General features: G+C 38.6%; 1 protein-coding gene across 1 annotated transcript in view; it reads right to left on the bottom strand.

The window, feature by feature from the left end:
- Positions 1 to 9,666: 9,666 nt before the first annotated feature.
- col23a1b (collagen type XXIII alpha 1 chain b) overlaps positions 9,667 to 12,655 on the bottom strand; it is a 102,940-nt gene continuing 99,951 nt past the window's right edge. The window contains 5 exon segments of the mRNA XM_081391549.1: positions 9,667 to 11,061; positions 11,202 to 11,240; positions 12,153 to 12,239; positions 12,389 to 12,442; positions 12,522 to 12,548. Coding sequence (XP_081247675.1) covers positions 11,059 to 11,061; positions 11,202 to 11,240; positions 12,153 to 12,239; positions 12,389 to 12,442; positions 12,522 to 12,548 — 210 coding nt within the window. The 3' untranslated portion in view covers positions 9,667 to 11,058.

The raw sequence follows: 12,655 nt of genomic DNA on the forward strand, positions 1-12,655 counted from the left end.
TTAGTTAGTTACGTGATGCGGTGGTGTAACGTCATGATTGACAGCTGTGATTGACAGGTTCTCCGAGCGAAGTAGTCACTGAAGCACCAACGGACATTTTTTTCGGGATCTTCGGAGGACTGAGGAGATTGTATTTGCTTTATTTTAACAAGCCTCTTGTCGTACTGCAATCAATTTTTAAAAAAGTGTGCAGAATCCACTCTCCCTGAGTGCATTCTGCGAGAGTGAGGGCGGAGCGTTGATCTCGCGGCTTTACTTCCTGCTCACTACTGCGCAGGTCTGGTCCCGAAATCGCTACTGCGCAGACTCAAGTTCCAATATGTCAGCGCCATATCGGGACTCTGGCGGCTTCAGTTCTCACCAATGGAAGAGAGCGAAGGGGCGTCGTCCATATTTTTTTACAGTCTATGATACGCTGTCAAAAGATGTCGGGAGTTGGCTATTGTTAGTCAGACCGCCCGCTCCGTCCAAAGTACACCAGAGTTCTGACTACCGTCTTTTGACGCGCGAATGAACACAAAGTGGTAAAGCGTATAACTAGACGCGGCAGGCGCGAATTTGACGCGCTATTCGCGTCCGGTGGTATACTTTAAAATGTAATCCCGCGCCGCATTATTTCCTATGGGCGTTTCACACAGTATGCGGCTGGAGAAATCGCCGCGTGACTGCGGCTTTTCTCAAGTAGTGGAAGAGTTTTGTGCAGCATTTAGGACTTCCAAAATGTTCCGGCGGGCCAGAAAATATTGCTGGCGGGCCAGTTTTGGCCAGTTGTCGTTCCCTGCTCTAGATTTTGCATTGAGCTTGCATGACTCATTACCATGAAATATGCCAATTTTTAGGGCACAGAATAACGTTTGTAATGGTAGCCTACCAGTTACGTTTAACAGTCACATAAGGATAATAAGTTATTCATAGTTGAGTGCGCAAAAAACGATGCAAGCCTTCCCTTAGAAAAAAAACTTTTGCAGATATCTTCTGATCTGAGACGCGTCCAGTCTTTTGCAGGATAAAAGAGGACACTAATACGCATGTGCACAGCAAAAATCACAACTTGTGCATGCTGCGCGCGCAAGTTATTTAAGGTGTCTCAACTGTACCTATGTCTCAACTGTACACAGTCTACCCTATCTTCAAATGATACTAAATATAGGCCTATATATTTATAGAATAGCAAAGTAGGCCTAATCAATATACAAGACTGAACCACATAGATGTGAAATATAAAGGCTATCATGATCATTTTGCCAACAATGAACCATGGATTTGTTTAGTTTATAATACGTAACTTAAACAAATACAACATATAACATTGAAAACTCATCGGCTTAGACAGCATTTGAAAAAAAATAAACACAACAGTTTTCTGTAGCCTTGTGCGAACTTATTCAATAGAATTAGACTTCTAGAATGTTCTTTCCAGTGCAAAAAATTATATTTTTAATGTAATTAGACAACATTTTAAGGAAGTGTAGTGCAAATATCTTTATATAATTATACGTCCATTATAGTTAACTTTCTTTTCAGTGCAAACCAATACATAAAAAATAAAGAAAATATAAAATATTGCACTCAAATACTGCATTAAGCAATACAACACCATATGTATATTTTTGTGCTCTTTTCTTTTTGGCCGGCTGCTCGGAGGTAGTCATTTTTACATTTCCCGCTGTTGTCACTTGTCGTCATCGTTGCTGCGATACGTGACTCACAATGACTGAAACGACCAATTAAAAGGGCATTCTCTGATGATGTTAAAAACACTATGCTGACCATAGACAAACAGGGGGAGAAATTAATATCTACCGCACCGTCGTTTTTTTTTTTCTTATTATAGCCTACAAATGTCTTCGTTCATAATCTGACATATATTAGAAGCTATGTGTCTGTCATGGATTTGCACTGAATTGATTCTCAAAAATATGAAACAAAGTGCGTTCCGTATCAGTTCAATACAGAACAAGACTTTTATGTGTCAAATACGGGACCATTCCATATTATACGGAACAGTTGGCAACCCCTGTCCCACCTCTGTCCAAAGCGTATTCACATAAACAATATAGTATGATACAGGAGAGAACCATATTTGATGAAGCCACCAAAACAAACAAATATATAACCTACATACATACAAATACAAAAATACATACCTACATACATGCAAACATGCATGCATGCATACGTACATAGGCTACCTACATACCACATACATACATATACACATACACATACACATACATGCACGCATGCTCTCATGCACACATACATACATAATCTCTTACTAAGGGCATTGATGAGAGAGAAGGTGCATTAGTGAAAAAAAAATTTCAATTGTTGGTACATATGACAATGATGGGTTAGAAATGGACATCTCAACACAAATCGACAGAGACTGTTATAGACAACATTTAAGGATTTAAGGTATGATTCTGTTGTACTCATATAGACAAAGTCAGCATAATCAATAATAGGAAATAAAAGCTGAGTTACAATTCTTAATCTAATCAATTGTGTGAAGCAATTAATTGAACGGTATAAAAGTCTTAAATTATAATTTACTTTTTGCACTATAGAGTCAATATGAGGCCTAAAGGAGAGGCTGGAGTCGAGCCAGAGGCTCAGATATTTAAATTCCTCAACATTCTCCATAAATGTACCATCTGAGAATTTAATTGTTAGACTATTACCTTGGTTATGTCGGGCATACCTAGTGGAAAATAACATACTATATGACTTACTTTTATTCAGTATAAGTCCATTATCCGAGAACCACTTTTGAATAGTATTAAAATCAAGTTGCAGTGAGGATTGAATCGAATTAATATCACATTTTGAAGAATAAATAACTGTATCATCAGCATACAAGAGAATTTGACTGTCAGAGCATAAAACACCTGAATCAGCAATTCTATTGGGATGCGTGACCAGGATCCAGTCTAAGAGAGACCTGGAGTTCCTCTCCACTCTGGTAGGCTCCCGTATTAGTTGAGTAAGATTTAGACTTTCAAACTGATTCCTCTCTTTCAAAGAGGACCTATCAAGCCAATTTCGATTGAAATCTCCCAATACTATAATTTCGTCAAAACAATAATTTCGTCAAAACAATTTAAAGAATTAATAGTACTAAGAATATTATTTGTTGATTCAGATGGAGAGTTAGGGGGTCTGTATATGTTTCCCATGATCAACCGTTTGTTTTGATGAAAACATATTCTAACAAAAAGGCATTCAAAGTGCATGGGGCTTTCACTTGCAATAATAAGTTCAGAAGATAGACTTGCGGAAACATACGTAGCAACTCCTCCACCACGACTGCCTCTGTCTGCTCTATATACATTATAGCCATCAAGAATTATTTCATCATCACATACATTACTATTTAACCAAGTTTCAGATAGAGTAATAACAGCAGGTTTGTTATAAGAGAGCCATACTCTAAGAAGATCAATTTTATGAGGTAGACTCCTAATATTTAAGTGAATAACTAATAAGCCTTTATCCATAGTCATTCAGAAGTAGATAAGAGAGAGGGACATGGGATTGAATGGAAGAGCAACACACATAGACACACACACACATCCACACTCGTTTCTCTAAGCACACACAAACAAGCACAGATTGCCTGGTCCAGAACATTGAAAATAAAAAATAAAAAAGGGAAAAGGGAAACAGACTATCTGCCAATATACTGAATGTTATATTTACCTCATTTACTTCTTAAACTCCCAATTAGAACAAAACAAAAGAGAGCCCATTCTAATAACATTGTAAAAATAAATAAATCTCACCATACAACTAAGCAGAATATGCTTCAACTTTTTATCAGCAAGGGCTTATAGAACACAATTTGCTTAAAGCAAGGGGAGAATAAAAGTGATGTCATTTCTCATCTATTCAATTCAAATCAATTCAAAGCCTTCAAAAAAAAAAAAAAAAGATCTATAGGCAATTACAAATTACACCATTTTACAAATTACACCATTTTGCAGCAAGTTCCCTTTTTGCAGCAAGAAAACAGTTCGCTTCTGCTGGAGTTTTGAACAGAAGAGGTTTCCCGTTGAAGATAATCCTGAGAGTGGCTGGGTAAATCAGAGTATATTCCGATTTACGTTGTTGGAGTTGTTTCTTGATGTCATCGAATTGACGTCGCTTGCTAAGCAAAGCAGCACTAAAGTCAGGAAATATATGGATACGATCACCGTTATACTCAAGTTGTTTTTTCTCCCGGGCAAGTCGGAGGATTTTATGCCTATCAAGGAGACTGAGACACTTCACCATAATCACCCTTGGCCTAGCACTGTCCTTGGTCCAATGCATTGGAGAGCGGTGAGCCATCTCTATAGCTGGGGGAGTAGTAAAGCTTTCTTTCCCGAATAACTGCTGGATCAGACTGGAAATAAATCCACACGTGTCCTTGCCCTCCGACTCCCCGGGAACGTGAATAAAGCGCAGGTTATAAACCCTGTTACGATTCTCGGCATCATCCACCTTGTCCCGCAGGTAAGCGTTTTCACTCTCAAGTGTTTTGATACGCTTTCCAAGATCAGATATATTATCCTCGTTGCCACCGACTCTTTGTTCAAGCTCCGATATATGTTCTCCCTGGTTTGATAGGGAAAGCTTTATTGTGTCTAAGTTCATCTGTAGATTGTCCATCTTTACATCAAAATGGGAAACCATTTTGGACTTTAATTGTTGCAGTGCGTCCAGGAGGAATTTGTTTGACGCGGACTGCCCCATTGTACTTGCACAGATCAGAGCTGACTGTTCCATTGTAGAGCTTGCTTAAATCAATAATCAGTGAAAACTTTGTTTGTAGGCTTTCAGATTCAATATAATACTTATCGCAAACTTAGTTGAAGGCAAATAATTCCATAATTAGCAGACCAGTCTGCACCAAACACTCACGCCGCCGCCATCTCGTCACGTGATTTGCTTGATCCACCATTTGCTTTATCAGTATTAAGCACCTAGGTTATGTAACCCTAACCCTTCTTAGTAATTCTGAAAATATTACTATACATTACAGCAACACCTCCACCTTTGCCTTTCAGACGAGGATCATGTTTATAACCGTAATATTTAGGGCGGTGGACTCATTTAAAGTCATGTAATCGTTTGGTTTTAGCCAGGTTTCTGTCAAACACAGCACATCTAGGTTATAGTCTGTAATCATATCATGAACAGTAAGTGCTTTTGAAAGGGATTGAATATTCAGCAACCCAAGCTTTATCATGTGCTCATTTGTATTATATCTGTTTTTTATTTGTTGAACATCAATTCAATTTTTACCCTCAGATGGGTTTGGAAGTTTTTTGTGTGGCAAAACCTTGTTATCTTCTTAGCACTAAGGGAAGCAGAGGTCTCACTATGACGACTCTGTTAATCGAGAGAAAACCTAACAACGCTTCCCTAATTGTGGTTCCACCAGGGAGGCTTACAGAGAGCCATACAATCCAGCATAGCCACCCCAACCGAGCTTGAAGAATGGAGGCCTCAGCAAGACAGACTCTCTGAAGTGAGAGGAGACCTAACTACATTCTACGCTAAGGACTGCTTACCAAGGAGGCTCAAGGAGACTGACAACTTAATACTGCTATCCAGGCGGAGCTCTGGGGCAGAGACCTCAGCAGGACAACTCTCTAAAGCGAGAGGAGACCTAGCAATGCCCACCTTGAAGATAGTTAACCAGGGAGGCTCAAAAAGAGCCTACAACCCTGGCTACTGGCACCGCGGAGCTCTCAGAACGGAGGCTTCACCATAACGACCCTCTATAGTGAAAGGAAGCCTAGCTACACTCTACGCTAAAAGACCACCTCGTCAAGGAGGCTCACAGAGAGCCATACAACTTGGACATGTTATCTTATGCAGAGCTTTGGGGAGCGGAGGTGTCAGCATGACGACTCCAAGTGCCTCAGCTTCGAGGGGCTGATCCGGCTTTTTCTTTCTGTTAAAATCTGCCCTGTTTTTGGAGAAGATTCTTTCTGAAGGTACTAATGCGCAGTCTCCCTGACATCACCTTCACAAGTCATGGTTAAACTGAAGCCTTGGTCTCCCACCAGCTCAGTGGGTCTGCAGCTCTTTAGACAAGGGGCTCCTCGATAGGATCTCACTTCCAGTATAGCATCTGCAGTGGGATTTATTCATACAAGGGCTCCTGTTGTTGTTCAGTAGGCCTATTCTTTAAAAGGAAAGGAATGTTTTTCACTAATGCATATGGACCAAGGATGTATACACTAAAGGACAGTTTTCTTTTTATGGAAAGTGAATTGTGAGCTTGAAATATACGTTCCATTTTAAACATATAACCAACATATTTTTCTACCTTCCAAGGAATTTGTATGTTCCTCAGTGGTGTATATAAACTCAAATCCTTAGTACCACCCCAGAGAAACACATAGCCTACAGCATGAGTGAAGGGAGAGCAAAGAGGGGAAAGAGGACAGAGAGTGGAACAGAAATCTGGAATGAAGACCACCTCTCCTGTAACATTCGAACTTTCGAATGCGAAAGATGAATCAATTTGGTGTTCAAGCGCTGTCTGAAATGCATCTCTCTCTCTCTCTTTGTCTGTGTGCACGTGCTTCGGGTGTGCGAGGCTGTGCGCACAGAGAACAGCACATGAGTCCCGATTTCCACCTCTTCTTCTGCGTTTAAAATCGTTTGAATGTGTAAATTAGGACAAAACACATCCTAAACTTTCACTCTATGATGGTTAAACTTAGCAGGTAATCCGCTAATCACATGTGTGACGAACTCTGATCCGTTGCATCCCTAATAATTAATTAGTGGTCAACCGATAGTTTTCCGGGTTGCTAAGAGTGTGCTGTTATTACACAGTATGAGAGCACTGAGAAGAGACTGCTGCCATTATACAGAGTGAGAGCGGCCTCTAGAGGCCAAATAAAAACTGGCCATTGAAATTGTTTATTGTAACAGGTGAGGCTGCACGCAGCACAGAGAGAGCTGACACTTCAGATGTGCATTTAAAACACTGACAGCTAAATGGTATGAATACAGAACACTACAGTCCATGTTGCCATATCATTATAAAGTAATTGATTTGTTGACTAGATGCTGCATTAGCAGAGAAAGTACAGAAGTATGTTTGCCGTCGAGGCTGTTAGGACTTAACATTAGTACCTCAAGCGGTTAAAACAATGTGACAAAAACACACGCAAACCTGACCCAAATGTTTAATGTCGCAATTGTTACCATCTATTTGCATTCGTTTATATCCAGCTGGTCACTTGTATGCATTCATCATTAGCCAGGGAAGTTGCATATTTAAAGCTAAGTGACGTGATTGCTTTCTCAACATTGATATGTTCATGCAGCCGACAGAAACAAATCAGAAACGCATTTGATTCAATTATTTTTTATCACTGCAATACATATTGTTATTTTGATTAGATAATCATCAAGTGTTCTAATATAGAAGCAAATAAAGTGAGAGACTATACATGTAATATACATTTATGCAATTTTAATGCTCTGGCCTTTGCAGATATTTAAAGATGGCCATCTTTAAGCATAGCCTCTTTAATACTCTTTGGATTTATATGAAATGGTAACACTTTACAATGAGATTACATTTTTAGCATTAACTAAGGTTAATAAATGTTGTAGTATTGTCCATTGTTAGTTTGTTAATGTCAACATTTACTAATACATTTTAAACTGACTTTTAATTTTACCTGTTAACCTTAATGTACTAGGAACTAACATGCATGATCAAGGTACAATTGTCTTGCTCAAATATTAATACATGCTGTAATAATAAAAAAAGTATAATGCTTATAGTTTATGAAAGCTAGCTAATACATCCTTGTTAACAAATGGGACTTGAAAAATGTTACCTATGAAATTTACCAATGTTTATAGGTTATAGCTAGAGAAACCTGTAATATTTGAAAGTCCCTGTAAACCGGAAGTTGCAAAAGACTTTTCTCCAGTGTTGTGACGTATATCCAAGTGAGCAGGGTTTTACTTTAGACAGTAAAAGAAATGGACACAGCGACCCCATTGGATTCAATGGAGAAAAGTGAAGTCAATTAGAAGCACTCACTTCCTGATGGCTGAGTGTACTGCGCAGACTCAAACTGAGCTTGACGACGTAGATGTGACGTGAGCAACCTGTCTGTCTTCTAGTAGCTGTGTCAAGAGAAATCTAAATAATTCCCTTCTGAAACTTGCAGAGACAGAGAGCGTGAGTAGGAGCTGTCCATGAGCTAGGAGCAGGAGAAACTTTTGCTAAGTATTCTGATGAATTATTTTGTCATTTTGCCTCCACGTCCCCTCGATTGCCTGCGAGCTTCTCCTCCTGTCTATACGGTAATTTATCTACTGTGCGACAGAGAGTTGCGTGGTTATGACGCAGTCGTTAGCCTATTTTTACAAAAACTGCTTCTACGGGGCCATAACATAAGATACAAGGTAATGGAGCCTTTTATACATTTTCGCGTTTGGACAAATGGAGTCTTTAAACGCCTCAGATGTAAAGTTATTCGCTGTCAAAGTGACGCCAAAATGAATGGCAGTCAATGGAATGCTAACAGCAGGTGATGGTCTGCTAATCAATGGCGGCGCCCGGGGAAGCTTCAGTTTTTTCTGAAAGATTACCCCCTTGCTCATAGCAGACTAACGGTTTGAGGGGAGTGCGTTTTCAACCCAAGCCGTCAAACTGACATCATCAGAAAACGAACGCCATTCCAGACCGGAAGTAACTTTTCAGATTTTGATTAAAGATTACCACAGCAAACAATTTTTTTCTGTGTATTAACTTAATTGTTCACCACAAGACTAGTAATATGCGATAACAAAGTAAATAGGGTAAATTTTGATTTCATGTCGACTTTAATGTTTAAATTAGTTTCTGTAGTATTAGTTCTGTAGAAATCATTTTAAGATATTTATATATTTCTTTCATCTAGCACATTTCAGTTCAGCACTGTTTTACTTGGATTGGTATGTTTTTTTGTTTTGTTTATCCAGTATCCATTTTAAAAATATCAGTTGATTAATCGGTTATCGGCATGTACAGTCAAACCTAAATATCGGTATCGGTAAAATCCACTATCGGTCGGCCTCTAGTGTTATGCATATATCTTCCATCTCATCTCACGTTATGCCGGAGAATGACTCTTGTCTCTCACAAGCACAAGTTAAAGGAATAGTTAACTTAAAAATTAAAATTCTGTCAGCATTTACTCACTTAAACACCCTCAAATCTGTATGAATTTCTTTCTTCTGCTGAAAACAAAAGAAGATATTTTGAAGAATGTTAGTAACCATACAGTTGATGGACCCCATTGACTTCCATAGTATTTTTTTTTACAACATCAACTGTCTGGTTACCGGTTAAATTGTTTGGCATTTGCCATGTAACATTGTACAGATTCTGCAAAAAGAGGAATATGTTAGAAGAGAACTTCTGAATGTAGGCTACCACAGTGAAAATAAGGTCTTCAATGATGAACAAGAGGAAAAACTTAAAGAATATCTGATGAGGGCAGCTGAGGCATTTTATGGACTGTGCCCACGTGAGGTAAGTAGGATAAACAGTATTAAAGATAAGAGATGATAAAGTTAGGAGAGAACTATCAATTTATAGTGGTGACAGTGTAAAACATATGAATAGATGGGGAAAATATTGAAAACGCACACACACATTATTCTGTTTTTTTATTATGATGCTAATGTAACACACAAAAATATTGTTCAATTGTTAAAGCGGGTGCACATTTGCTCATTTTATATAAGTTTATACCCTAGGGTATGTTACAACTAACCCGAACTTTGGGGCGATTTGGTGTTTAAAAACTAAACCATGCATTTTCTATTTGTGATGCAAAGATAACTGCTGTTATTTGATAGAAGACACTTGTAACTAGTTTGAATAACATTTTGAACGCAGTGGCTTAAAAAGAACTTCATGATACAGACAGAAATGTAAAAAAAAAAAAGACAACCATCCCCGGTTTCTACCTTATTTCCTTTTAATTTCCCCTCAAATAAGAAACATTCTCCCTTAAAAGAGTCACCTAAGCCTAAGGGGTTGGCCTCCTAAAACAGGGAAAAACAATTGATCACAAAACGGTGCACAGTAAAAAGTTGTTCACACAATAAGTCATACTAGCCTTTAAATGTAAAAATGATCCATTTTATTTACACAAACTTTATATAATGCTCATTGAGGATGCAAACATCCCCTCACAAAAACAATGAATAAAAGACTAATAGTTATATTCAGTGAGGCTTCTTATAAACAGACAAGACTTTTACATGATATCAGTTATTATACTTTTCCCCCCACCACTCCACTGATGTATTTTAGTGAGCAATGGAACAAAAGATAGTATGCGGTTTCCTATTGACCAAGTGAAAAGAGTTTCCTGAGTACAGATTTGTCCATAGGTACACCAGTACAAATCCAGTGCAATATCCACATCACGATCCTCCCTGTAGTACAGACGAGCCCTTCAGTTGAACTTTGGCAAAGCATTCTCACTCCATTTAGCCCATTCAGTGTCCTTTAGGCCTTAGACGATTGCTTGTCCTTGCCAACCTGCCCTGATTCTGAAGCCTCTTCCTTTCAAGCAAATATTTAATGAAGAATGCATGGGGTTGGTTCAAATGGCACCCAGAAAAGTAAGACAGCCAGTGAAAAACATCATTTGAAGTCATATAAGTAGATGCATTGGTCAGTCTGTTAGAAAGTTCAGGGTTATATTGGTTTAAGACCCATTCTCTCCTTAAGGACATCAGCAGCATTCTCTTGGCATCCACAAGCATTGAGTTCATGTCTCTTCTCAATATCAGTACAGTCTCAGCACCTATAATACTCTCTTCGTTGCTTTTCTACACTTGTTATTGTGGCAGTGGAGACCCCATCTTTTGTTAATGCAGCGATACAGACATTATTTTTGCAGGGGCTCCTGTATGAAAACCCAATTTATTAAAAAAAGAGATTACTAAAAAAAAAAAATTGGGAGAAAAAAAGCAAACGTTACTTGCAAAATATATATCAATATGTACAAATTCCATGCTCCAGGTTAGTCATTACTGCAAGAAAGCAATAGGAGAAAACGGTTAGGAGACACACACAAGAAGCAGTCATAATGCAATGTCCTTATTTTTATGACAAGGATGTTGGGAAAACTAGCAGGACTCATAGTTTCCCCGGATGACATATATAATTATACCTTATGCCAGCATCCTGGTATGGGCAGTCCATCTCGCCCCTGTCAATAAAGAAGAGAAGGAAATCAATGATTTGTTTCAAAGTTCTTACTGATGGGGCGGGAAAGAATGGCGAATCACATATGAAGCCTGCCACCAATGATTATGTGAGACTAAAGGAAGCACACTACCCCACAGAGGAGAAAACCTTTGGAACGAAGCACACATCATGCTCACATCATCACTACAGCTCAGATGGACAAAATCATAAACCCAGGTGGGTGCAATTATTTCTCTCATGTGATCTATATTTTTACAAGGTTTGATATGAACACTTACAATGGGGTTAGAATTAGGGATCAGATAGGATGGTCAACTAGTTGTCCATGAACCAACTAGTCTGTAATTAGTGAGATTGTTAAATCCAATTCATCTTTAAAAAAAAAAAAAATATATATATATATATATTAGCATTTTTCATATTTTGTGTTAACACTGAAAGTAAGGTAATTTGTGTCAATTGTTTGAGAACAGACGTTTTGCATGTCCCTAATTAGAATTGTATTCTGTATATGGGGCAAAACTTTGCTTTGCAAATTGAGAGACTATAAGATAACTTGTGCAAAAGCAGCAAAAGAAGCTCTGGTCTATGCCAAGCCACCTGAATCAGATCTCATGGTTGTGGACAGGGGGACCCGCAGCACCAGGATGAAACATCAAATGATGCGAGCACAAACACAAGATTAAAAATACTGTACCAAAGGGCAGGGGGCATCTGATGGAACCCTTGCCTCCCCACCATGTTCTCAAACCCCATTGGTGTCCTGTCAGTAAAACCCATTCATGTCAAATCCTAGCCGTCGTAAACTCATTCACACAGATCTGAATTTGCCATTCACGTGCATAAAAGGGACAGAAAAGAGCATTGTATTTATTTATTTTCCAAACAACATGCACATGGTTTAATTACATACCACAGGACAAGGCTGATCAAGCCCTGGAGGTCCCTGCTCTCCCTTCTGTCCTTTCAGACCTTTCTTTCCCATTGAGCCTCTCTCACCCTGCATGGAGACATTAAGAATTGTTTGCTTTGTCAGATTGTACTCGAACAGCATACACCAGACTTGAGATTTGATTTTTATAACAATATACCATACATTACCCACATACAAACAGTAATTATTGAAAATAAAATATTTGTTTCTCTAACCTTATCTCCCCTGTCTCCTCTCTCCCCCTTTTCTCCTTGAAGCCCTGGGAAACCCTGTCACAGGAGAGCCATGTTCAGTAAGTAATTACTTAATATACTGAAGTGTGTAACCAATAGCACAATAATCACTTACATCTAATCCTGGTTCACCTTGTTTTCCCTTGAAAACAAACCAAATGAGAGAAGAATTAGCGTTATATGTAGGCCTAGTTCTGTCATGACAACTCTCAAAGTGTTTGTCATGGTAATGGGACAATGTTGATGTGT

Source organism: Scardinius erythrophthalmus, assembly GCF_964197995.2.
Source record: "Scardinius erythrophthalmus genome assembly, chromosome: 17".
NCBI classification, from domain to species: domain Eukaryota; kingdom Metazoa; phylum Chordata; class Actinopteri; order Cypriniformes; family Leuciscidae; genus Scardinius; species Scardinius erythrophthalmus.